The 22,796-nt window shown below is 38.0% G+C and overlaps 2 protein-coding genes across 4 annotated transcripts in view; both read left to right on the top strand.

Annotated features, from left to right (window-relative positions):
• The first annotated feature begins 933 nt into the window (after positions 1–933).
• mapre2 (microtubule-associated protein, RP/EB family, member 2) lies at positions 934–15,497 on the top strand. Of its 3 annotated transcripts, XM_054596814.1 has the most exons (8): positions 6,267–6,278; positions 6,402–6,564; positions 9,240–9,367; positions 10,026–10,171; positions 10,300–10,516; positions 10,668–10,816; positions 12,514–12,672; positions 14,053–15,497. In XM_054596814.1, exons 2-8 carry the CDS (start codon positions 6,443–6,445, stop codon positions 14,149–14,151), a joined length of 1,020 nt encoding a protein of 339 aa, XP_054452789.1. In that variant the 5' UTR covers positions 6,267–6,278; positions 6,402–6,442; the 3' UTR covers positions 14,152–15,497. The 3 variants fall into 3 exon arrangements, with proteins under 3 accessions (XP_054452790.1, XP_054452789.1, XP_054452788.1); XM_054596815.1 differs by lacking the exons at positions 6,267–6,278; positions 6,402–6,564 and adding an exon at positions 934–995; XM_054596813.1 differs by lacking the exon at positions 6,267–6,278 and having other exon boundaries at positions 6,342–6,564.
• A 1,664-nt stretch (positions 15,498–17,161) lies between these two features.
• spidr (scaffold protein involved in DNA repair) overlaps positions 17,162–22,796 on the top strand; it is a 34,222-nt gene continuing 28,587 nt past the window's right edge. The window contains exons 1-5 of the mRNA XM_054626929.1: positions 17,162–17,331; positions 17,443–17,601; positions 17,761–17,818; positions 19,448–19,621; positions 20,932–21,074. Coding sequence (XP_054482904.1) covers positions 17,317–17,331; positions 17,443–17,601; positions 17,761–17,818; positions 19,448–19,621; positions 20,932–21,074 — 549 coding nt within the window. The 5' untranslated portion in view covers positions 17,162–17,316. The remainder of the gene's footprint in view (positions 17,332–17,442; positions 17,602–17,760; positions 17,819–19,447; positions 19,622–20,931; positions 21,075–22,796) is intronic.

Consider the following 22,796-nt stretch of genomic DNA (forward strand, 5'->3'; position numbering starts at 1 on the left):
AGGCATTATTTTATAATAAATATTTAACTTTCTGTCTCAGCAAGGTCCTTGAAATTCACATGGATATTTCTCCAACAGGAATTTAAAGACGTACAGTCCATCTGATCCTGTAGTGTGAATAGAATACAAGAGGGGGAAATAATTGAGTCAATTATAAAAATGTCCATTACTAATAAAAATGATAGTGAAAATTACCATCACAAATTAAAAAGGACCAAAATCCAAAAGTCCAAAATCCTCACTTATTCAATTTTAAGTAATATAAAATACAGAGAAGCAGACAATTTGAGAAGCTGGAACCAGATGATTTATAACTATTATTATTACTAGTATTATTATTATTATTATTATTATTATTATTATTAGTATTATTATTATTAGTAGTAGTAGTAGTAGTAGTAGTAGTAGTAGTAATACTATTGTTATTATGATTATGATTATCATAATTAGGAGTAGTAGTAGTATTGCAATTTTTGCTAGATTCACTCAATGCTCTCATATATTGTACTTTGAAGCACTAAAGTGGGATTTCATATTATTATTTTTTATATCTCTCTCTCTATATATATAAATAGATATATAAAGATATATTCTTTTCGATAATTGTAACCTAGTAATTTTATTTGGTAAGAAGATTAATTTAAAATATTAAAACAGTGTCGGTTTGAGTCAATGCTTCCAACCTTGTGTTCAATAAATATTTATTAGTTTGAAAAGATTTGCGTGTCTGTGGTTGAGTGACACGGAGCAGGACGGAAAGATGTTGGCTGTTCCGAACCATCAACGCACCGAACCGTGATTGGTCGACCTTCCGAGCGATATCCCCGACGGACCAATCAGCGACGACACCGATGACGCGTCGTCCAATCAGCCGCCCGCTTTCCGTTCACCGTGTAGTGAGAATGAGAATGGGCGTTTGAGGGTGGGGTGACTCAGCCGGAAAAAGCAGCTCTCTCTTTTTTAACACATTGTAACCAGCGGAACGGACTTCACTGGTGAGTCTTTTTAAATCGTTTCCTTTGCAGAACTGCTCCGGGTTGTGTTTGGAGTTGCGTCTTGGAATAAATGTGTGCGTAAAGGCTCCAAAAACCGGACCGCCTTTACGCAGACGTCCACGTTACCCGGGGTCAGGGCATATGTCGGCTGTCAACTGTTCAGACGGAGAAGTGTTGGCAGGAACAAAATGAGCTTCATGCACCAGATTCTCTGCAGAAAGCTGCTTTGAAATCTCATAAATGTGCCTTTTTCCCCCCACGTGTTTTTCCTCACTTGAATCTATTTATGAGGGTTGGTGTGCACAGAGAGCAAACGAGAAGAAGGAGAGAGGGTAGATCATGGACCTCCTTGTCTTTTGTCTGAGGTGCAAAATTGCCCTTTTTTTTTCCATTGGCAAAAGCAAACTTTTCCCTTATACACATAATTATATTTAATTGTCATACCAGTGATAAAAGATGTGAGAGATCAGTGCTTCCTCCTATTTGTTCCTGACCCCTCCATGTACTCTTTTTTTTTTATTTAGGTATGAGGTTCCCCTAAAAATGTTTGTACACACAAGTCTGACCCTTAAAAGTATCATATTCTGCAAACATTAATAGTTCTTCTTAGATACCAAGCAACCATGAACCCGCTCAACCCACAGTTCAGGATAGCAAAGACCTCCTTCCTATTTTTTGAATGTGGAGGGCTGGGTCTGTTGGGTGGAGCCGCCTATCCCTATCCCTCACACACCCTCTGGATGACACGGTGCAAGAGAAAGCTTGGTGGTGTGTATGAATGTAGAATGTTTGTCCTCCTATGGTGTGAGTTTTAATGCATGTTGGCCCAGTGATTTATTGTAGTTTAACATACAGCATTAAGATGGAAAACAAAAGCAAGCAATATGAACGTGGAAACTAAACAAAGCAGCTGTTATAGATAGATTATCTTGTTTACATAATGTGTTTCTAGTCTTACCCACCTGATTCTATCATTGTTACATAATAAACCCACTTTCAACTCCAAAAAGTTGGATATTTGTGGAGAATATATACGCAATGAGGTCACTGTTTCCCAAAATGACTCGTACATTTAATTTTGTTCATTTTTTCACCCCAACAAGTCAGCTTTCTGCATATTTTCGAAAGCTTAAGTTTCACTCCAACAGTCTTGAAACATTTGAGGCTCCATGTTCAGACAGACATTAGGCATTGTGCAAATAAAAAACACAGCACCTTAACTTCTGTCCGGAGAAAAGGTGGAACCTTGCTCAACTTGCTGCAACTCAGCGTAACGTCGTCTGGCATCGCAATACTTGGGCCAGTTGAACATGTTGAAGCTTGCATTTCCTCGTAGATTTCAATTTCACAGTTGTAAAATCCTTCCTCGTGGTATTGTAAGTCATCATGTAGTGTTTTGGTATCAAATAGGCCCGTATATATCTACACCTATACAAACCAAGCTGGACTTGGATTGTATTCATCGTCTCACCAGTTCGTAAAACAACAAAGCTTTGCTGATTTTAGTCAGAAAAGGCCGGGAATACATTAACAAACGGGTATAGTTTGACAGATATTTTGTGGTTTATCTTTTTTGTTGTTGTTGTTATTTAGAGCACCGAGGAGGACAACCCCTCTTCAGGTGAAAGCGTAATCCAAAACAGGCCCAGATGTGACGTGTCTCTCACGTTACGGTCCAATATTTACATATTTAATTAGGCTTCACAGTCTGAACGTTTATTTTAAACAGGACGTGCATGCTCCGCCTCTGTGGTGACAGCTATGGGTGACACCTAAAGACCTGTCAGACTGGGAAGTGTCAGGTTCATTTCACTGACAGCCTGGAGATAGCAGTGACACACATCATGGGAATGCAGTTGCTGCCCATGTGAACACAGCACAGCGTTTTTTCTTCCCGTTTTCCCTGCAGCCCCTGAAGTTTGACCATGTCCTTCTTCTTCTTCTTCTTCTTCTTCTTCTGCAGCTTGAGGCCGGACACAGAAAGCAGACCTTTGTGCAACCTGTTGTAATTAAACCAATTCGCTGCAGTTGTCACTTTTAGCCTGAAGGAGCCTTCAGCGTTACTGTAGTAGAAACATAACACTGCGTACTTTTATTTCTTATTGGAGGCATTTCTAGTAACCACTGTTTGGTCATTTAATGAGATTAGCTCTTGGTTAGGCCTTGGGCTCTGCAGGAATTTGTGTAGAGTAAAAACCCATTAGAGGCAGGGGATTTTAAATATTTGTCCTTCATGAACAACCACCAAAGAAATCGCTGCCTTGATTTTATTCTACATTACATTACATTACATTTACATTACAGTCATTTAGCAGACGCTTTTATCCAAAGCGACTTACAATCAGTAGTATATTACATATCATTCACCCATTCACACACTGATGACAGGCTACCATGCAAGGTGCCACCATCAGACTCTAACTAACATTCATCATCCAGTCCACGCCGATGGCAAGCCTTCGGGAGCAAGTTTGAAATATTTGAGAAACACTTAAACACTTCAAAGAGTAGCTTAAATGCACATTTTAGTACAAGGGTGAATTATTGCAGTCACATTAACGATGCATTCCGCGGCACATACATCCTCTTTGCCGACATGTGACTTTTAAAAGCTCCAGTGTGATTATTTTAAAGCCTAATAACTGAGCGTGATGATGTAAATTATGGCCATAATTTCACAGAGAAACACTGTTGGAATTTGAAGAATGAAAATCCTATTAAATAACTATAACATTCTAAGTAGGTGAAGTGAAAATTGGTTTAACTGGTACAATAAGACGGATTAACGTGGACTTTATTCGTTTTGCCTTTGTTTTTATCCGAGGTCAAGAGTCTGTAGGCTCTTTGTAAAAGTTCAGGATTTGTAGTTAAAAGGTGACCTCAGCTGTCCTGATGGTGGCACCAGAGGAACAGTTTTGAGTGAGCTCACTGACCCAATCTTGAGAGTATTACTTAATAAATTTCAAAAGCATTGCTGGACGGTTTGAAATATTATTCACCATTTTGGCAGAAAATGTAGCTGTAATTGGAGGTTGAAATGTACACTGTAGAATTAAATCTTTTGTTGATTAGCCCTGTTACATGCTTTAAAATATGCTTTCTTTCCACTGAGGCAGGGCTTTGATGATTTGTACCAGAAGAAGCAAAAAATATGCGTGTGTATGACGAAATATTTTGCCTTTTAACCAAACGCAAGAAACTCAGAGGACAAACTGTTTACATGTAAAACAAAGTTTCAGGCATTACTGGCCCAGAATGTGAGTTCACCTTTGGACTGATGGTTGTGAAAGATGGATCGTTTGTATTGATCTCAAAGTCTATACTTGCATTTCTTTCACTGTCTGTGTCTGTACATTTTACATACGAAACCTCAAAGGACTGTAATGGTAGGCAGCCTGTTAGATAAAGCAACAAAACAAGGGAAAGAAATCAAGGCAGTAAAACAACTGAACAGTATCAGAAAGACCTTGTGATTGGCTGGACATGGTTCTACTTCATGCATAGAATTATTTTGGAAAACATCACGGCTGTGTTGTTTTGGTTCAGTGCTGTTGTGATCTTTTCCATCATGCCTGTTAACCTGCTGGTCCACAAACAGTATCTTCTGATCACTGATTACTAACCATGTTCATATAAAGTCAAACTTATTTGGCCTTTACTGTTACAGATATTTGAATATTAGGGGTGTAATGACACATAGGATATTTGTATATTTTGGCAGTCTCACAATTTCACACATATTCATTTAAATACGGCAAAAATAAGTAGTTGAGAAGTCACCTTTTAATAGTAGCACAGGACTTGAATGAAAGGCGTAGTTTCCTCTGAGCCACTCAGGGTCGTTGCTCAGCGGTAACTACAACACAACAAAAGCACTGTTTTACAATGTAAAAACAAGAGGAGATAGCTGAGCGACCACAGGGCTGCATGACAACACCACGTACTGATTTAGATCTTTGTATAGATAAAGCACATCGTTGCACCCTTATACTGGAAGTTTAAACTCATTTAGCTGTTAAATTATTAGTCGATTAATCGATTAGTTGGGTGACAGAAAATAAACCGGCCACCATTTTGATAGTCGATTAATTATTCATCACTGTGGGTTTAGGGAAATGGTGATTTTTCACTATTTCATGACATTTTTTAATTAAAAAAAATAAAAATCCGGATTAATAAGGATTATTTTCTTTTTTTAAATTAATGGTTTGGTCTATAGTCAGCAAATGGTGAAACAATGCCATTCACAAGTCCGACCTGCACTCCAGAATCCAGTTATTTAAAAAAACAATAATATTCACACTTTTAATAGCTCAAACTATTGAATGTGTGCTGTAAATGACTATTAAAAGATCATCAGAATTGTTGCTGATAAAAGTTTCTGTCGATTTTACTTATTTCTTAATCAAAACCTTCCAACATTTGAGCATTTTTAAAAAATATATATTTGAAAGCATTGAATAACATGGTTTGTAATCAAAACGTTTTAGTACTCTTCCTCATACCTTGTGTTGCGTCATCATTTCATCAGCACCACTTTTATCTATTAAGATCTGCGTTTCTTTTTTTTTTCCAACCCACATTTGTTGGGTGTTTATTCTAATAATAATAATAATAATAATAATAATCGCCTTGTGAAGATTAATGAATAATAATGAAACTAATAATAATAATCGGGTGTGAAGATTTTAAGGTGAAACTGGGTGGGCTGCATTTTTCCTTCTTTTGTTGGGTGTTTATTCTAATAATAATAATAATAATAATAATAATAATAATCGCCTGCGTTTCTTTTTTTTTCCAACCCACATTTGTTGGGTGTTTATTCTAATAATAATAATAATAATAATAATAATAATAATCGCCTGCGTTTCTTTTTTTTTTTTCCAACCCACATTTGTTGGGTGTTTATTATAATAATAATAATAATAATAATAATAATAATAATAATAATAATAATAATAATAATCGCCTGTGAAGATTTGAAGGTGAAACTGGGTGGGCTGCATTTTTCCTTCTTTGGTTTTTTTTAATCAAACCTCCTACTTCTCCATTTGATTGAGTATCATCTATTCTCTTCTGTTGATCTGCATCTGAAAAGCGACACGCATTGATCTATAAACGGTGACGATAGCGATGGGTGATCAATTTAAATTGGTGGACTGAAATAGCCCACCATAAGGAACAGGCAGCCAGCCCCATCAGTCACGTGGTACGCGGTGCAGCGACGTCACTCTGGGCAGAGATTTGTGAAGAATAAGCAGACAGAAGGAAGGAGACCCGGAGGTGCGGCTCTCTCTCTCTCTCTCTCTCTCTCTTTTTTTGCAAAAAAAAAAAAAAAAAAAAAAAAATCTGTGCATCGTTCCTGTTGTTGGTTGTTTTATTTTTTTATTTTTTTTTCCAAGCCAGAGAGAGAACAGAGTATCTGTTCAACATTTTAAGACACCCAAATGCCCGGTCCCACCCAAGCCCTTTCCCCAAATGGAGAGAATAACAACGACATCGTCCCGGACAACGGAACCAACATCATTCCTTACAGGAAAAATACAGTGCGAGGAGAGCGCGCCTACAGGTAAACCAGTGTAATGAATACGCGTTTGATTGCATTTAAGAAAGATAAGAAAGAAAAAAAAAATCCTAAAACAGACACTGCTGCAGAGAGAAAAGCCTGCATTCCGGCCTGGTCCTCCTCCTCCTCCGCGTCGCGTCTTTTTTTGCTTTGCGCCCATCTGCGCTCTCCTTCTCCTTCTCTCCTTCTCCCTCTCTCTCTCCATTCCCCCGGGTTGTCTCTCATTCTGCTGTCATGGTAGGCTGTAAATCCCCTTAGAGTTGGGCTTAAACCCGCCTTGTGTTGGTTTATAGAGCCCAGAAACACAGCGGGCCCCGGTGTCATGTTGTCATGTGTGTGGGCTTTTTGTGCGCCATGGCTCCGGTGGTTCGTTTGGAGCGGATCGCTTGTTTTAATGACGCGCAGACAACGCGCCCCTTGCTGCCGTGACATGACACTTTGCAGCTTCCTAATAATCCCTGATGTTGAAATATATATGCATGTGTGTTTAAGGGTGGTGTGTTTTTTAATGTGCAAAAAAACCTGCTGCACAAGCCCCGATCCACCAAACCAACCCGAACCAACCCGCCCACTCCTCCTGTTCGAGTCCAGGCATCAAGCCCAGCCCCGGTGTCGGCTGGCTATCCCTGCCTGGCTAACAAAGCATGCTATCTGCAGAGACACACACACACACACACACACACACACACACACACACACACACACACACACACACACACACACACACACACACACACACACCGCTTTGTTGACATGATGAGATCGACTGGCCCAGTTTCCTTCCCCTCACTTCCCAGAGAATCAGCCACATGATGATCTGATCCTGCACAACTTTAACCTTTTAACATATTATTATTATTATTATTATTATTATTATTATTATTATTATTATGATGATGATGATGGTGATCACCCTGCCTGTAAATACCCTGGTGGATGGTGATGATGGTGATTTAGCATGATTTGATGATTTGAACTCCATACCAGTCGCAGCCATAAACCAGTAAAGAGGGGTGTGTTTTAATGCAGCTGCCATGCTGCATGTTCTCTTTAAATGAGTTAGAAGGAGATGGTTATGCAGCAGTGTGTATTCCTGTTAAGGGAATTAAACATGACTGCACACTTGATTAATGGCTATGATAAATAACAGCGAGTACTACTTTATCGCTCATACGTGCGCATGGTATATCGGGCAAGGTTGCAAACATTTCTTGTGCTGTGCAAAAAAATACGTGAATTATTTGCAGACACAAGGGCATGTTTTCCACCTTTTATGTACCCGACCCGTGGTTTGATTTTTTTCATCAACTACTCAAGAGATTATTGAGTTATATTGAGAAAATAACTAAATTAGAGTAATGTTATCAGTCCTCCAGTTACCAAATGAGCTTTAAAGGACTGACTGCGACAGACATTTTTTGCATTGCAGTAAAACAAAATATGACACACTTGCATGTGTTGTCAAGTTAACTGCAAACAAGATTGTCTGAGCAGGATCAACTGAAATGCTTACATTTGTAAAAAAAAAAATGGGGGTCAAGATGCACCTCGGTGGTCTTCGAGATACTTGGCTGGTCACGTTTACCCAATATATGTGTGTGTGAAACGCTGGGAATGAGGCCCCCTCTAAACACATTGTGTGCATTTATCCATTGTGCCGTGGCCATGCTGTGTAGCCGCTTAATCCGTAGCTTTAAGGATCAAAGTTTGAGAGATCCTCAATGCATTTATTATTTTTTTGCACCTGGTATGTTTCTTTGTATATGAGCCTGAGTATCCTCAGTATAAGTGGGTCAGGCGCCCTGGAAGCAAGCAGGTAAAATTACAAAAAACATCTTTCTAATCCAATTTTGTTGCGGCTTTCTGTCTAGCATGCAGGTAAAATCAGATTAAAGGATCCCAGGCACGAATACAAAGAGGGCTGACACGGTCTGCTTCAATTCAGGGGTTAATACAGCAAATGTGTCCTAAAAAGTCAGGCTGCACAACCAACTCTGCTCCCAGTAGACCACACGTACCAACAAACGACTATATAAATGTGTGCAATATAAAAATATGTGTGCAATCCACTGTATGATACCATAATTATTCTGTCTGTTTATATAATATTTTAGTTATTGTGGATTTTTTGCTTTTTTTTTTTTAACTTATTTAATATTCTTTACTGTGTTATTACTGTAGCATTACTGTATTTACTTATTTATAATACTTGTCTTGATCTTGTGTATTTACTATGTCTCTTGTTTACACTATCCTCTCTGCTGTTGTAATCCTGCAAATTTCCCCGCCGCGGGACTAAATAAAGGATTAACTTATCTTATCTTATCTTAAAAGGTGTGTTATCACTGTGCGCCGTACGTTTAGAGACTCGTTAGTCCTGTTTTGCGGAGGATGCAGGAAACTATTTGAATGTTCTGAAAAGAGCAACATCACAAACTCACTGACCCATTTTTCACCATCACGCACCAAAGGGCTGGTTGTTAGTTTATTAACGTGTCATTAAAGTACGTTTTGAGTGTACACTTTGTACAGATTTTTAGAGCTGCAATTAGACGATCGGCATGAAATGAATCAGAAACCGTTTTAATAATAACTAAACTGAAGCGAAATGAAACGGTAGCTCTATTCCAGATGCATTGCTTTTGGTTCTAAGCGTTGTTGTTGTTTTTCTGTTTCAGTTGGGGGATGGCGGTCAACGTATATTCTACCTCAATAACCCAGGAGACTATGAGCAGGCATGACATCACTGCCTGGGTTAACGATATCCTCTGCCTCAACTATACGAAAGTGGAGCAGCTCTCCTCAGGTGAGAAGAGAAGGAAAGACTCCTCCCTATCCTCTATCCTCTTCCCTCTGCTAGTTCCGTCTGGTGTCAAAGAGGCCGTTTGAGATGGGAAGCAGGTTTTTAAGAGATTACATCAGGGATCAAATCATTCTGTGTGAGCTGGCAGTTAAAGCAACCTGTGGAAACATGCTCACCTCTCTCTCTGGCAGAGAATGTCTATAAATAAACTTGTAGCTTGCTTTAGTTCTTCTGCTGTAACCAAGTAATCCAATTTCAATCACTCTATTCCTACAGAAACACAGAAACACACACACACACACACACACTTTTCTTTAGGTGTAAGCTTCTTGTTTGATGTAGATTACCTGTGTGTGCTCTCTAGTTGTGTTTATGTGAGCTTTATGTTATAGCTGACACACTGCCAGGTTGAGTTGCTGCCCTCTTTTTCAAATGGATAAAGGTCTAGCTCGGCTTCAGTTATTATTAGCCTTGTTACCGAGTATCCGCATTAATAGTTCTTTTAAAACTTATTTTTTTAAGGAAACAGGCTCATTGATCTGGATTTATTCTAGTGGATTTCTGTCATCAAAGTCATGATAAATCCTATATCTGGCGCTCTAGTCTTCTAATTTTCGAGCAAGGGATTATGTACTCAACTAACATTTTCTTGCGTCTTTAGGAGCTGCGTATTGCCAGTTCATGGATCTGCTCTTCCCCGGCTGCATCAGTCTTAAGAAGGTCAAGTTTCAAGCTAAATTGGAGCACGAGTACATTCACAATTTCAAACTGCTGCAGGCGTCTTTCAAACGGATGAATGTGGACAAGGTGAGTCGCTTTACCTTACTTTTTATCTTTTTCAGAGTATCTGCAATTTAATCTTTACTCCACACTGTTTGTGCTTTGAGTAAATTGCATGAATTTCTATTTGAATTCTCTTTTTCCTCTCGATTCAGATTATTCCTGTAGAGAAACTGGTCAAAGGCAGATTTCAGGACAATCTCGATTTCATCCAGTGGTTCAAGAAGTTCTTTGATGCCAATTACGACGGTAAAGAGTATGACCCAGTCGCAGCCAGACAGGGTCAGGATGCCATCCCCCCACCCGACCCCGGTGAGCAGATCTTCAACCTGCCAAAGAAGTCCCAACATGCAGCCAGCTCCCCTACTGCAGGTAAGCTCCACCTGCTGTGGAAAGGACAGTGAAGGCAAACATCTCTTCTGCAATGCAAAAATATGTGAAATGTTTGGAGAAAGAATACCTAAGTTAGCTTAACGTTGCCAGTCCTCCATCCCCGAGTACTAAACCTTTTTGTCTGCCGTAGGAGCGTCTAGGTCGAGCTCTACAACCCCCAAGATCTCAACACCAACGTCCAGACCCTCGTCAGCCAAAAAGATCCCTGCAATTGCGACACCGATTCCTGCCAAAGGAGAGAAAGAACTGGAAGCACAGGTCACACATCTTACCGAGGAGGTGTGTTTATCAAACGCTCAACTCTGACCACTCATCTCTGTTATTCTGAAACTGACAACCAATAATGAGACCACCAAACTCTTTATTTTCTCCACTTTGCTCACATTTCTACACTCAAACTTCACTGATGGTAGAAAGGCTGCAGATAATTATTATTTGGATTATGGATTAATCTCCAAATTATTTTCTTGATTATTCGTTTTAAGTGTCCGAAAATAGTGAAAATGCCCGTTGCCTGACCACGTGGCGTTGTCAAATTGCTTGTTTTATCCAACCAACCGTCCAAAACACAAATAAATCTAGTTTACCATCTTGTAGGACAAAGAAAAGCTTTGAGAGGCTGGAACCAGACACATGTTTGTCATTTTGCTTGAAAAATGTTTTGTTGATTATGTTTGACTAATGGCTTCAGCTCCAGACAGCTGTGACAGAGAAGTGTTGTGCTTTCAGAGTTAGAACAGAGAACTGAAGCTAAAACGTATCAACTAAACATTCATGAACACCTGCACTTTTTGAATCAAGCTTGCACCAAAGGAAATGCAGAAACCTGTAAAATCATTATTCAATTTTATTAAACCAGTTTATTAATCTCTTCTACCAAAGACTGCTGCAGCTTTTCAAGCCACTCGTTCACAACAACGACCAGCTTAACGTACGACAGCAACTTCTCTGGAAAATATGTTGATTGATACGACCGATCCACATAGATAAACGCTGGTACTCTTATATATTTACTCAAAGGGGGCAAATAGGTCTTTCCTTTTTTATTGATCGTTGTCAAAGTCTTGATTACACCCACTGTGATTCAAAATAGTAGAAATATAAGACATGCAAAATAAAGATATCTAAATAACTTTAATGTGCACTGAACAAGACTGAGTATATTTAAAATGTAATGCTGCACATACTCAGTTCAGTAAAACAGAAGCCATGTAGTTGAGTTGTTCTATTGTGTGATCCAACATGTTTCTGCAAAGGTAGTCATTGTGAAAGTGAGCTGGAACTTGATTATGTGGTTTGACCGGTAACAATAGCTTTATTGAATTTAAAATGCTTCCAAATGAAGAGAATGTTTGATAGTTTACTTGACAAATGACTAAACAGATCAATAGATTATCTGCACCATGATTAGATGAAGACTGAGTTCCAATCCATAGAATTGTCAATTAAGCAACATACTCTGGAATACCCTAGTTACATGTGACTAATGCTTTAGATAACTTGTATCAGGAAAAACAGCTATATTTGATATTTTTTTTATAAAAAACAATGTATTAATTGGCAATGTTACAATGTGAAGGGTATATATTGATTCACTCATATTCATGAACCTTCAGAGAAAAATCACCTGAATCTGCAGCCAAAAAACAGGTTCAAACATTATATACATCTTATTTCTGCTGGATTTTTAAAATGTATTAAAATATTTGTGGAAGTCTTTAAACATGCAACAGTTTTTTCAAATTAAGCTCTCACATCAGTTTAATGCAAAGCTGTCTCTGTGTGTGTGTGTGTGTGTGTGTGTGTGAGTGTGTGTGTGTGTGTGTGTGTGTGTGTGTGTGTGAGTTACTCATTTGTTGTTTGTCTAGTTGATTTTTGTGCTTCTCTGTTTCATTTTGTCTTCAACCAGAGTCCACATCGATTTGTAGTTTTGACATTGTTGCTAAAAACAATCTTGCGTTTTTTTACTTTTGTAGATGAACACATTCAAGTTGGCACTGGAAGGAGTGGAGAAGGAGAGGGACTACTACTTCGGCAAGCTGCGAGAGGTGGAGCTGCTGTGCCAGGAACACGGTGAAGAAAATGCCCCGTTTGTCGAGCGGCTAATGGAGGTCCTTTACTCTACAGACGAACAGGTCAGTCCGTGACCTTTCTTTGAACAGGATTTGGGACAGTTGGAGGCTGTTTTTTGTTTTTTTTCTTCCTATAAACCACATGTGAATGCCATTTTTCCCTGGTGGTAAAATCATGTGGAAGTTAATAAGCATTTGAAAGGGATAAGAAGTCAGTCTTTGTGTGTAATCACACTTGTTTGCCTTTGAGCTAAAGCTGCGATCAGGCCCAAAAATAATCAGGCCCTACAGTAATGAACCGGCATAGTTTCTCTCCAAGCACGACCCGAGTCTGAACCATGGCAGCATTTTTTGGCCTAATTTAGGGAGATTTATTGGCAGAAATGAAATATTATATCTTCAAAGGGGTGAGCAGAAGTGTTTTGAGTTCGCTGCAAATCTGGAATCTTTCCGCTAGAATCCTCCACTGTTCCTTTAAGTCAACTACGACAGCGTTCCAAATCGCATATGTTTCCTTTTTTTTTCTACTTTTAGTCCATACTGCAGCCGCCCTTACAAAGTATGAACTCTTGCAGGCAGTATGCATAAAATGAAGACATACTACTTCATCTTAAAGTTGCACCTTGAACTGTTATCAGGCTGTCAAGATTGTAGGTCACAATAATAGTAATACATTTTAATTGTATAGGGCTTTAAAAAGTACTCGAATGCACTTTACATTGTTAAGACAAACAAAATAAAAGCTATAGCACTAAAAACAAGGCAGAGAGATGACATAATAGCATTAATTAACAAAACAAAAACATAACTAGCATCACGGGTTAAAAGCAGATTGCATGCTGGTTTGCATTCTGCAACCGGATGCAGTAGAACATCCTTGTATTTTTGACATTCCAACTATGAATTGGGACATACTAAATCTTTATTTCTGGCATACTATAAATAGTCTGGTATTATGGGTGTTGGAACGCACATTAAGTCTGTTCAGCCGGTAACAGACAGTGATGTGATTTGATCTCCGACATGAGCCTCAAAAACTGTCATATGCCATTTCCATAACTATTAAATAGAGATTGTGTAACATTTCTCCTCATAATGTGAGTCAGGAGCCTGTGATTTGACAGTGACAGTAGGTTATTGACGATGGCACAAAGCATTGCTGCTCAGCTGAAAATATAAAGGACCTATAAAGGACACAGTCAAAGTACAAATTAGAAACAGAAGCCAAAAATAAAACACAACACTTCATAGATCACTGTGTATATTCTTCCTCATTAATTAATTGGGAGTTTTAAGTCAACATTGGTGAGAACCCGATCCGTTTCAAGCCTGGGAGGATTTTGAGAAATGACAGCAGGCCCGGGTTTGGACAGAGAATCAAAGCTCTACGTGGACTAACTTCAGCAGCACTGGTATTAAACTGTCTGTCCGCTTTATTTTTAGGAGGGAGCGGAGCTGGCTGAGGGCGACGGACAGGAAGTGGACCAGCAAGCCCACGAGGAGGCGCCAGATGATCAACAGGAGGAGCAGGATGAATACTGACTGCCGTCATCCCTCAACGCGGTTACAACCCTCTTTTTAAAATATGTGAGAACTGTTAAAGGATTTTAATTTTTTCCTCATGGTTTCATTTCATTTTTTGTCTCTCCAAGACTGAGCACATGAAGCAACCTCCTGAATAGAAGCACCGTCACAGTTTTTTTAAATAGTTATTTTTTGTATCCCCTCTGCTCACTGTTTGATGTTTTTTGTGACTTTTGGTGAACTGCTGTGGCAGGTTTGTGGTGACGACCTCCGCCAGCAGAACAAGCTCCGACCATCACAGAAGTTTTCTGAGGACTTTGTGTGTGTGGAAGGTCAATTCAAATCCTACAGTACACGTGATGAAATGCTGAAGTTTAGACGGGTAACTGTTACCTGCCAGTGCAAGTGTTAACTTCCCAGCTTCTTTCCTTTTTCATTTTGTTTTTTGTTTTTGTTATTTTGCATATCAACAATAATAATCACAAGAATGCAATAAGCAAAGCCCTGAAAGGGCTCGTAGTAGCTCTTATTTAACCTCCTCTCATATGTTGCACTGACATTTGACTCTGTATTGGACAATCTGTCCATTGACCCTCACCATATTTATTATTATTAAGCCTTAGGAATAGTGCGAGTTGCATCCTCATGAAGGAGGACAATACAGTTATTGAATTGTGGATAAATGGTAGTATAATGCCAAGTTCTGTTGTTTGACAACTATCCTCACAAATTTTGGAGATTTCCGATAATCAGTGTGCTCACCGATGTGTTATTACCACCATACAAGGCGGTTTGGTAGTAGAGTTAACTTGGTATTCCATAAACGTAGGGAAGGAAGAAACGTTATTGTGGACTAGTTTTATTATGATGCAGCATTTTAAGTTTTAAACCTCAGCTGAAACTTGTGGTCTGTTCAGATCTCAGATGTGGTTTTTTTAAACCACAGGTCTTAGGGAGAGTCGGTTCACTGAGTAACTTGCCATGCTATATTCCAGTTAGTACATCGTATACCCTTTTCTTAATATTGCATTTACTAATATTGAACTGGGCAGTGCACCATAATGCTTTAGTTATATATAATTGTGTAAATGAAAAAGAATGTAAACATGTACTGTCAATAATTAATGAATGGTAAATGTTTGTTTTTTTTCACGTCCCACTCATTATGCATTCCCCAAAAAACGTGTTGCATGTTTGCATTTTATTTGTGAATAACTTGATCTGCTTTTTACATATTTAATAAAAAAAAACAGGTATGTTAAGTGAGCTTTTTGTATGTTTAACCTGCTATTTGGAAGATGTTGAGATTCAGATGGATTTGCTGTAATAAAATTACGTTTCGAGTCCATGGGAGTGTTGTCATGTCACTCCAACAGCAGCAACCAGCCCCGTCATAACTATAAGAACTAAATGAAGGTATCTGCTGCAGAAAGGTGAGGTTAGTTAAGATTCTATTTATAAAACAAAGAAAAACCATTGAATGAGAAGGTGTGTCCAAACTTTTGACTGGTACTGTACATATATTTAAACTTACATGCCAGGGGGAGAGAAGGAAAGACAGAAATCCTGATTGTATATATTGAAGGCAATGCATGACATCCTTGTTTTTATACCTTTTTTTGTTGTGATAGTAGTTAATGGTTTTTAAATATAATAAAAAAAATAGGCCTTTGGCTTGTAAATTTACATTTATGTACTGTATGTTATGTATTAATATTCAGAATCTGCAAAGTAACTAGTTTTGTCAAATAAATGTAATGCAGTAAAAAGTATTTGACTATATTTTAGTTGAGTAAAAAGTACTACAAAGTGTGAAGTACAGTACCAGTCAAAAGTTTGGACACACCTTCTCATTCAATGGTTTTTCTTTATTTTTATTTTTATTTTTTTCTACATTGTAGATTAATATTGAAGACATCCAAACTATGAAGGAACACATATGGAATTATGTGGTAAACAAACAAATGCTCAACAAACCAGAATATGTTTTATATTTTAGATTCTTCAAAGTAGTTGAATGAGAAGGTGTGTCCAAACTTTTGACTGGTACTGTACTTAATCCATAATAATACCTCAGCATATATTAATCAATCTATGTTATGTATTTATATTCAGAATCTTCAAAGTAACTAGTTTTTGTCAAATAAATGTAAAAAGTAAAGTATTTGACTATATTTTAGTTGAGTAAAAGTATAAAGTACCACAAAGTGAAAATACTCTGGTGAAGTAAAGCACCAGTCAAAAGTAATTCATCCATAATAATACCTCAGCATTTATTAATCAATGTACAGTACCAGTCAAAAGTTTGGACACACCTTCTCATTCAATCTTAATCTACAATGTAGATTTTTAAAATTTTTTAAATAAAGAAAAACCATTGAATGAGAAGGTGTGTCCAAACTTTTGACTGGTACTGTATGTTATATATTAATATTCAGAATCTTCAAAGTAACTAGTTTTGTCAAATAAATATAATGCAAAAAAAAGTATTTGACTATATTTTTTAGTTGAGTAAAAGTATAAAGTACTACAAAGTGTAAATACTCAGGTGAAGTACAGTACCAGTCAAAAGTAATTAATCCATAATAATACCTCAGCATTTATTAATCAATGTACAGTACCTGTCAAAAGTTTGGACACACCTTCTCATTCATTCTTAATCTACAATGTAGAAAAAAATAAAAAATAAAGAAAAACCATTGAATGAGAAGGCGTGTCCAAACTTTTGACTGGTACTGTATCTTATGTATTAATATTCAGAATCTTCAAAGAACTAGTTTTTGTCAAATAAATGTAAAAAGTACAGTATGTGACTATATTTTACTTGAGTAAAACTATAAAGTACTACAAAGTGGAAATACTCAGATTGTTACAGTACTTGAGTAAGAGCAATGCACTAAAGTTACCTTTTGAATGAGAAGCGCGCGCACACACACACACACGCACACACACACGCACATGCACGCGCATCCGGGCCACGCCGTTGAATAATCAAACACACCCCTCTTCAGAGCAGCCGGAGGCAGGACTCAATGTTCTGCTGCTCAGCTCTGCACAAACCTGCAGACTGCTGCTGCAGCACCGCGGGCCGGTGGAGGAGGCTGGCTGGGTGGTGTAGTGTGGTGTGGTGTGGACACATATGTAACTAAAGCTGAAGGTTAAACTCACTTTCACTTTGTCGCCATGTCTTCCAGAAAGGTAAGGAAGTAGCTGGTGGCTAAGCTAGTGCATGCTGACTGTAAGCTAGAGGCTAGTTAGCTTTTTTGCATGAATCAGACTTGTCCTTTTTTTTCCTTTCCTTCTGTGCAGAGAAGAAGACACTACAAGGATGCCACGTGTGTTTTCTTTCCTGATGATGTGGGGAAGAAGGGTTTTGTGAGAGAACCACCATCTCTTCCATCTGTGTCCTCCTCCAACAAGAGCTGGGAGAAGTGTGGGGACAGCTTCCTGGACACTCCAGTGATAAAGGTTGAAAACAATGACATTATTATTATTATTAACACCCATATAATACTCACATTACACTAAACTCTTGTGCATTGTTTCCCTGGTGCTCTGACACTGTTGTTGTTGTTGTTGTTGTTGTTGTTGTTGTTGTTGTTGTTGTTGGTGTTTTTGTTGTTGCAGAACCTCAAGACATCAGGGAGGAAACTGTCTGACATAAGAAAGCTGTCATCTGCTTTGGGTAAATTGTTGTTTGATCAAGTTATATTGCCTAATACATTAAGGACTGTGTATTAATATTATATTATCACTGTGAAAATATATATATATATATATATATAGTGGGCTGTTTCAGTATAGTCACTCATGATCCATAATTTTGTTATTTAAATTAACTAAATAAGAGATAAGATAAGATAATCCTTTATTAGTCCCGCAGCTAGATATAGATATAGATATAGTGCAAACAAGGTACATAGTAGAAAAAACAAGTATTTTAAGTAAGTAAGCAAGAAGAATAAAAAATCCACAATAACTAAAAAATAAATCTTATAAATACAGACAGAGTGTATTTGTATTGCACAGATTTATTAGTGTTTTGTTTTGTGGTCTACTGGGATGGCAGACAGAGCTATAATTATTAGGTGTAAACACACTCTTAATTAAATCACATTGTGTTTAATTCAATGTGTCGACTTCTACAAGGGTTGAGTAACCAAAATGGGCTCAAAAAGTAGTGAAAGTTGCCTTTGAATGTTTGGTCAAATTTGTAATCTTTTTTTACTTATTCTGCAATTAGATGTTTTTTCCTGATTTAATTCTAACATTTTCAAGAGTTTCAAAATTTCTCGTGCAGCTGCTTGTGCTAAAATAACATTTGTTAAGTTTTTTTTGGGGGGGGGAACCCGCAAGAATATATACAATCTCAGTGCTTACTTTGGTTTGAGTGCACATGTGTCTCTACAGGTGTGGAGTGTAGCTACGCATCTCTGTAGACATCTAGAAGGTTGTACATTACATTACATTACATTACATTACAGTCATTTAGCAGACGCTTTTATCCAAAGCGACTTACAATAAGTGTATTCAACAAAGGTATTCAAGAGAACTACTAGTCACCAGAAGTCATAAGTGCATCTCCTTTCTTAAACAAGCATCTAAAAGCATAAACCAGAGCAAAAGTACAGAAACAAACTAATACGAATACAATAAGTGCAACAAACTAATACGAATACAATAAGTGCAACAAACTAATACGAATACAATAAGTGCAACAAACTAATAAAAATACAATAAGTGCAACTAATACGAATACAATAAGCGCTAAGTGGAAGGCTCAGGGTAGTACTTCTTGAAGAGGTGAGTATAGTCACTCATTTAATTTAACTAGATATAATTATAATGTGTAAACACACTCTTCATAAAATCCCATTGTGTATTTAATTCAAGGTGTCGATTTCTACAAGGGTTGAGTACCAAACCCTTAATTCAGAAGATGTGAAAGTTGCCTTTGGATGTTTGGTCAGATCTGTAATCCTGTTTACTTATTCTGCAATAAGATGGTTTCCTAATCTAATTATAACATTTTCAAGTTTTGTACTGTTATATGAGGGAAAAGGTCTCGTGCAGCTGCCTGTGCTCAGACAACATCTGTTAATATGAAAAAAACGTTTTTTCGGGGACACACTAGAATATTTGACTAGAATATAATGTGACTCAGGGCTTACTTTGGTTTGAGCGCATGTTTGTCTCTGCAGTTTGGGAGTGTAGCTACTCATCTCTGTGGACGTGTCTCTAAGGTTTAAGTTGCCTCATCTTTTCCTGATCATCATATGATGTTATCCTCTTGTATACTCTTGTGTGTGCTCAGTGCAGACCAGTGCTGTTAATGAAGACCCAGTGCACATCGCGTGGAGCTCCAGTGACAGTGAACGGTCTGATGATGAGACCCAGGAGCAGCAACGACGTCCTCAGAGACCAGAGAGACCTAAAGCTCCCGTTCAGTCGTACACCAGAGCGCTGCGGATGCTCATCCCTGAAAAAGGTACATTAAGTCTGCTGTGACTTGCTGAGTCATGGCTGGGACATATGAGATTATTATTACTGTTCAGTTCAGCTTTTCAAGAGCTGACTTTAGTTTTTTCTCAGACAACGCTAGGTATATCATGAGACTTAAATGCAGTTAAGCGTGACAACAAAGAAAAATCATTTTAAAGTAATAATTCAACATTTTATGAAACACACTTATTCATTTTCTTGCAGAGAGTAACACGAGAGCGGTAACAGTTTTCTTATTTTACTCTGCAGGAAAGTCAATAAGTGTGTTTCATAAAACATTGAATTATTCCATTAAAGGACGACTTTGGTATTTTGCAGCCTGAAACCTATTTCCCGATGTTTTTGTGTCTAAGTGAATAACGGGGACAGCAATTTTTTGAATTGGTCTAATATTGAGTGAGAGTGCTGCAGCTGGCAGCTGCTAAACAGACTGAAATGACAATAAATGGCTCAGATTGTTATAATAAGTGTCCCTGCACTATCGAGCCCTACTGAGAAATAATCTCGCTTTGAAATGTGACGTAACATCCACGTTGTCGAATTCATCTTAATATTCAACCACAAGACTGAAAAGCTTTTAGATGGCTTTTCTCTCAACTCTGACAACACCGACACTCCTCTCTGAGACTCACACTCAAGTTTCCAACGCTGTCTTTCGGCAACAAGTCACATGACACAAAAACAAACAGACCAGATCCAGCATAAGGTGAAGAAAATGTTTTATTTATCTGTAGGGTCCTTTCCAAATGTTGACACTTAAAATACAATCTAAAAAAATGTTCTGAGCCTTTTAATGGCAAGAAAAAGCACTTTTATTGGATGTACAGTACCAGTCAAAAGTTTGGACACACCTTCTCATTCAATGGTTTTTCTTTATTATTTTTTCTACATTGTAGATTAATATTGAAGACATCCAAACTATGAAGGAACACATATGGAATTATGTGGTAAACAAACAAATGCTCAACAAACCAGAATATGTTTTATATTTTAGATTCTTCAAAGTAGTTGAATGAGAAGGTGTGTCCAAACTTTTGACTGGTACTGTATAATGAGGTTAAATTGTGTCTCCCTCAATTCCAGACTAAGTCAAAAAATAATTATCAGCATAAGTCAATTTAATAAAAAATTTTTTTTATATAGTCCAGGTTGACAAATACCAAAGTAAGGAACCTAAGAAGGGAACTTTGGTCACTGCAGTGAGATGCTGAAAGTTAGAGGAAAAATCAAGTAAGTGGACCTTGAGATAAGATTATTGTTTTCATTTATTGATTTCTTTTGTTTCTTCTTTTTTAGAAGACCTTCCGGTCATTGACACAGACAGTGATCTGGATGAATCTGAGGAAGATGTTGAAAAGGACAGCGGGCAACAAATATCTGACTGTGAATCAGAGTCCTTTGATGAAAAACCTGAAGTTTTGCCTCCTCAACCTACGAATGTGAGTGAACTCTTCTTATTCTGCCTCCATAAACTGCATGAGTGTGTTTCACTCTTCTGCTGCAGCGTGGTCAGCTGACAGCATACAACATGGCCATTTTCTCATGGTTGATGTGTGTTTTAATGAACACTAGATGGCGCCACACAACCACTTAAACTCCACATAACTTTAGGAGTCCAGTGTATGTTTCTAATTAAAAGCATTACGTTGACTGCCAGTGCGAGCAGTGATCATGGAAGTAGTGATACAAGTGTCTGTACTTTTCCCAGAGTCCAGTGAGGCACCAGATGATATTCTTCTCACTGAGTGTTTTAAACCAGATGTGCTCCACCATCACTTTTGGCTTACATGGCATGAATGCATACTCTTCTGTATAATATAGAAGAAAAAACTTGTGTTAAAATGCTTTTAAGTTTTCCCACCAGTGTTGTTTTTACTCAGTTTGATTTATTATTTGACTTTATGTTCAGCCAATGTACCACTAGGTGGAGTATTGCACTCTTGGCCTCATGTCCTGGAAGGGCCTGACAGGCTCCAACCAGCAGAGCAGTGCTCTCTCTCTCTCTCTCTCTCTCTCTCTCTCTCTCTCTCTCTCTCTCTCTCTCTCTCTCTCTCTCTCTCTCTCTCTCTCTCTCCCTCCTGTTATAGGTCATAATCCAAACTGACAAAGTTCACAAGCTGAGGTTGCAATAAAGCGCTGACTGAGTGTGGAGGGAGAAACTGCCTCTTATCCACAAGCACATATTGAAACAGATAGTAATGCATTCTGCTTTAATGAAGACAATGGATGCTTTTTATCCTTTAAACTCTGATGTTTAAAGAATTAAACTATTTATATAGTGTTATTTGTAGAAATCAAAACACTGTGGAGCTATTTATTAGTGGATAGAAAGGAACTTAATTGACTTTTATTGACTATTAAGTATTTTTCTCAAGCAGAAATGCCAAATATTTGTTTGTTCCACCTACTTAAATGTTAGGATTTACTGCCTTTTGTGTTACATTGCAGTGATTTATATATTTAATGGGTTTAGACAGTTTTTTAGACAAAACAAGTCAATAAATGATGTCAGCTTGGAGTCTGGCCATTTTTCACTGTTTACTTAATATGAATAGAAAAACGGTAATTAGCAGATTAATCTATAAAGAAAAAAATCCTGGGTACACTGTGTACTATGATGCATACACTGCGGTTTACTGAACACACTTCTCATTCAGACAGTTTTGTGTTATCATAGCAGTCAATCTTTCCTGGTTCCTCCTGTGTGATGTGGAGACTTTGACTTCTCCTTCTCAGAAGTCATTCAGGATCGGTGTTTGTTAAAGGCACGACCGGCTTTGACACAATGTACAAGGAGTGGTGAAGGTGTTGTGCTCAGGTTCAGGACCACACACACACAGCGTTTAGTAGTTTAAGCACACGTTTACAACATGTAATTGATCCGCTAGATGTAGCCACATTTACTGCGGCGATGCGGTTTTGTCGGTAGCGGTTTTTGGAAAACGTTCTTTAACGGGATGGCGATGACTGAAGCCGGTAATCAACTTAATCAGCACAGTGTTGTACAATAAAGTGCCCACTAATCAAACTAAAGGTGCAGTTAAGTCACACGTATCTTGTGATGAAGCTTTGAGGTTTTTTTCAGGGCTGTATGTCGAGAGGAAGCAGATTAGCATCACCCCCCAGCAGACCCAGCTACTTCCTCTTGTCACAGTTTAATG

The sequence above is a fragment of the Anoplopoma fimbria genome, chromosome 3 (assembly GCF_027596085.1).
Source record: "Anoplopoma fimbria isolate UVic2021 breed Golden Eagle Sablefish chromosome 3, Afim_UVic_2022, whole genome shotgun sequence".
Classification (NCBI taxonomy): domain Eukaryota; kingdom Metazoa; phylum Chordata; class Actinopteri; order Perciformes; family Anoplopomatidae; genus Anoplopoma; species Anoplopoma fimbria.

Bases quoted from the DNA above. Each gene is read 5' to 3' on its own strand.
- mapre2 (XM_054596814.1), top strand. From the start codon at position 6,443: ATGCCCGGTCCCACCCAAGCCCTTTCCCCAAATGGAGAGAATAACAAC. The intron at 6,565-9,239 runs GTAAACCAGTGT...TTTCTGTTTCAG, and splicing joins CGAGGAGAGCGCGCCTACAG to TTGGGGGATGGCGGTCAACG. The intron at 9,368-10,025 runs GTGAGAAGAGAA...TTGCGTCTTTAG, and splicing joins AGTGGAGCAGCTCTCCTCAG to GAGCTGCGTATTGCCAGTTC.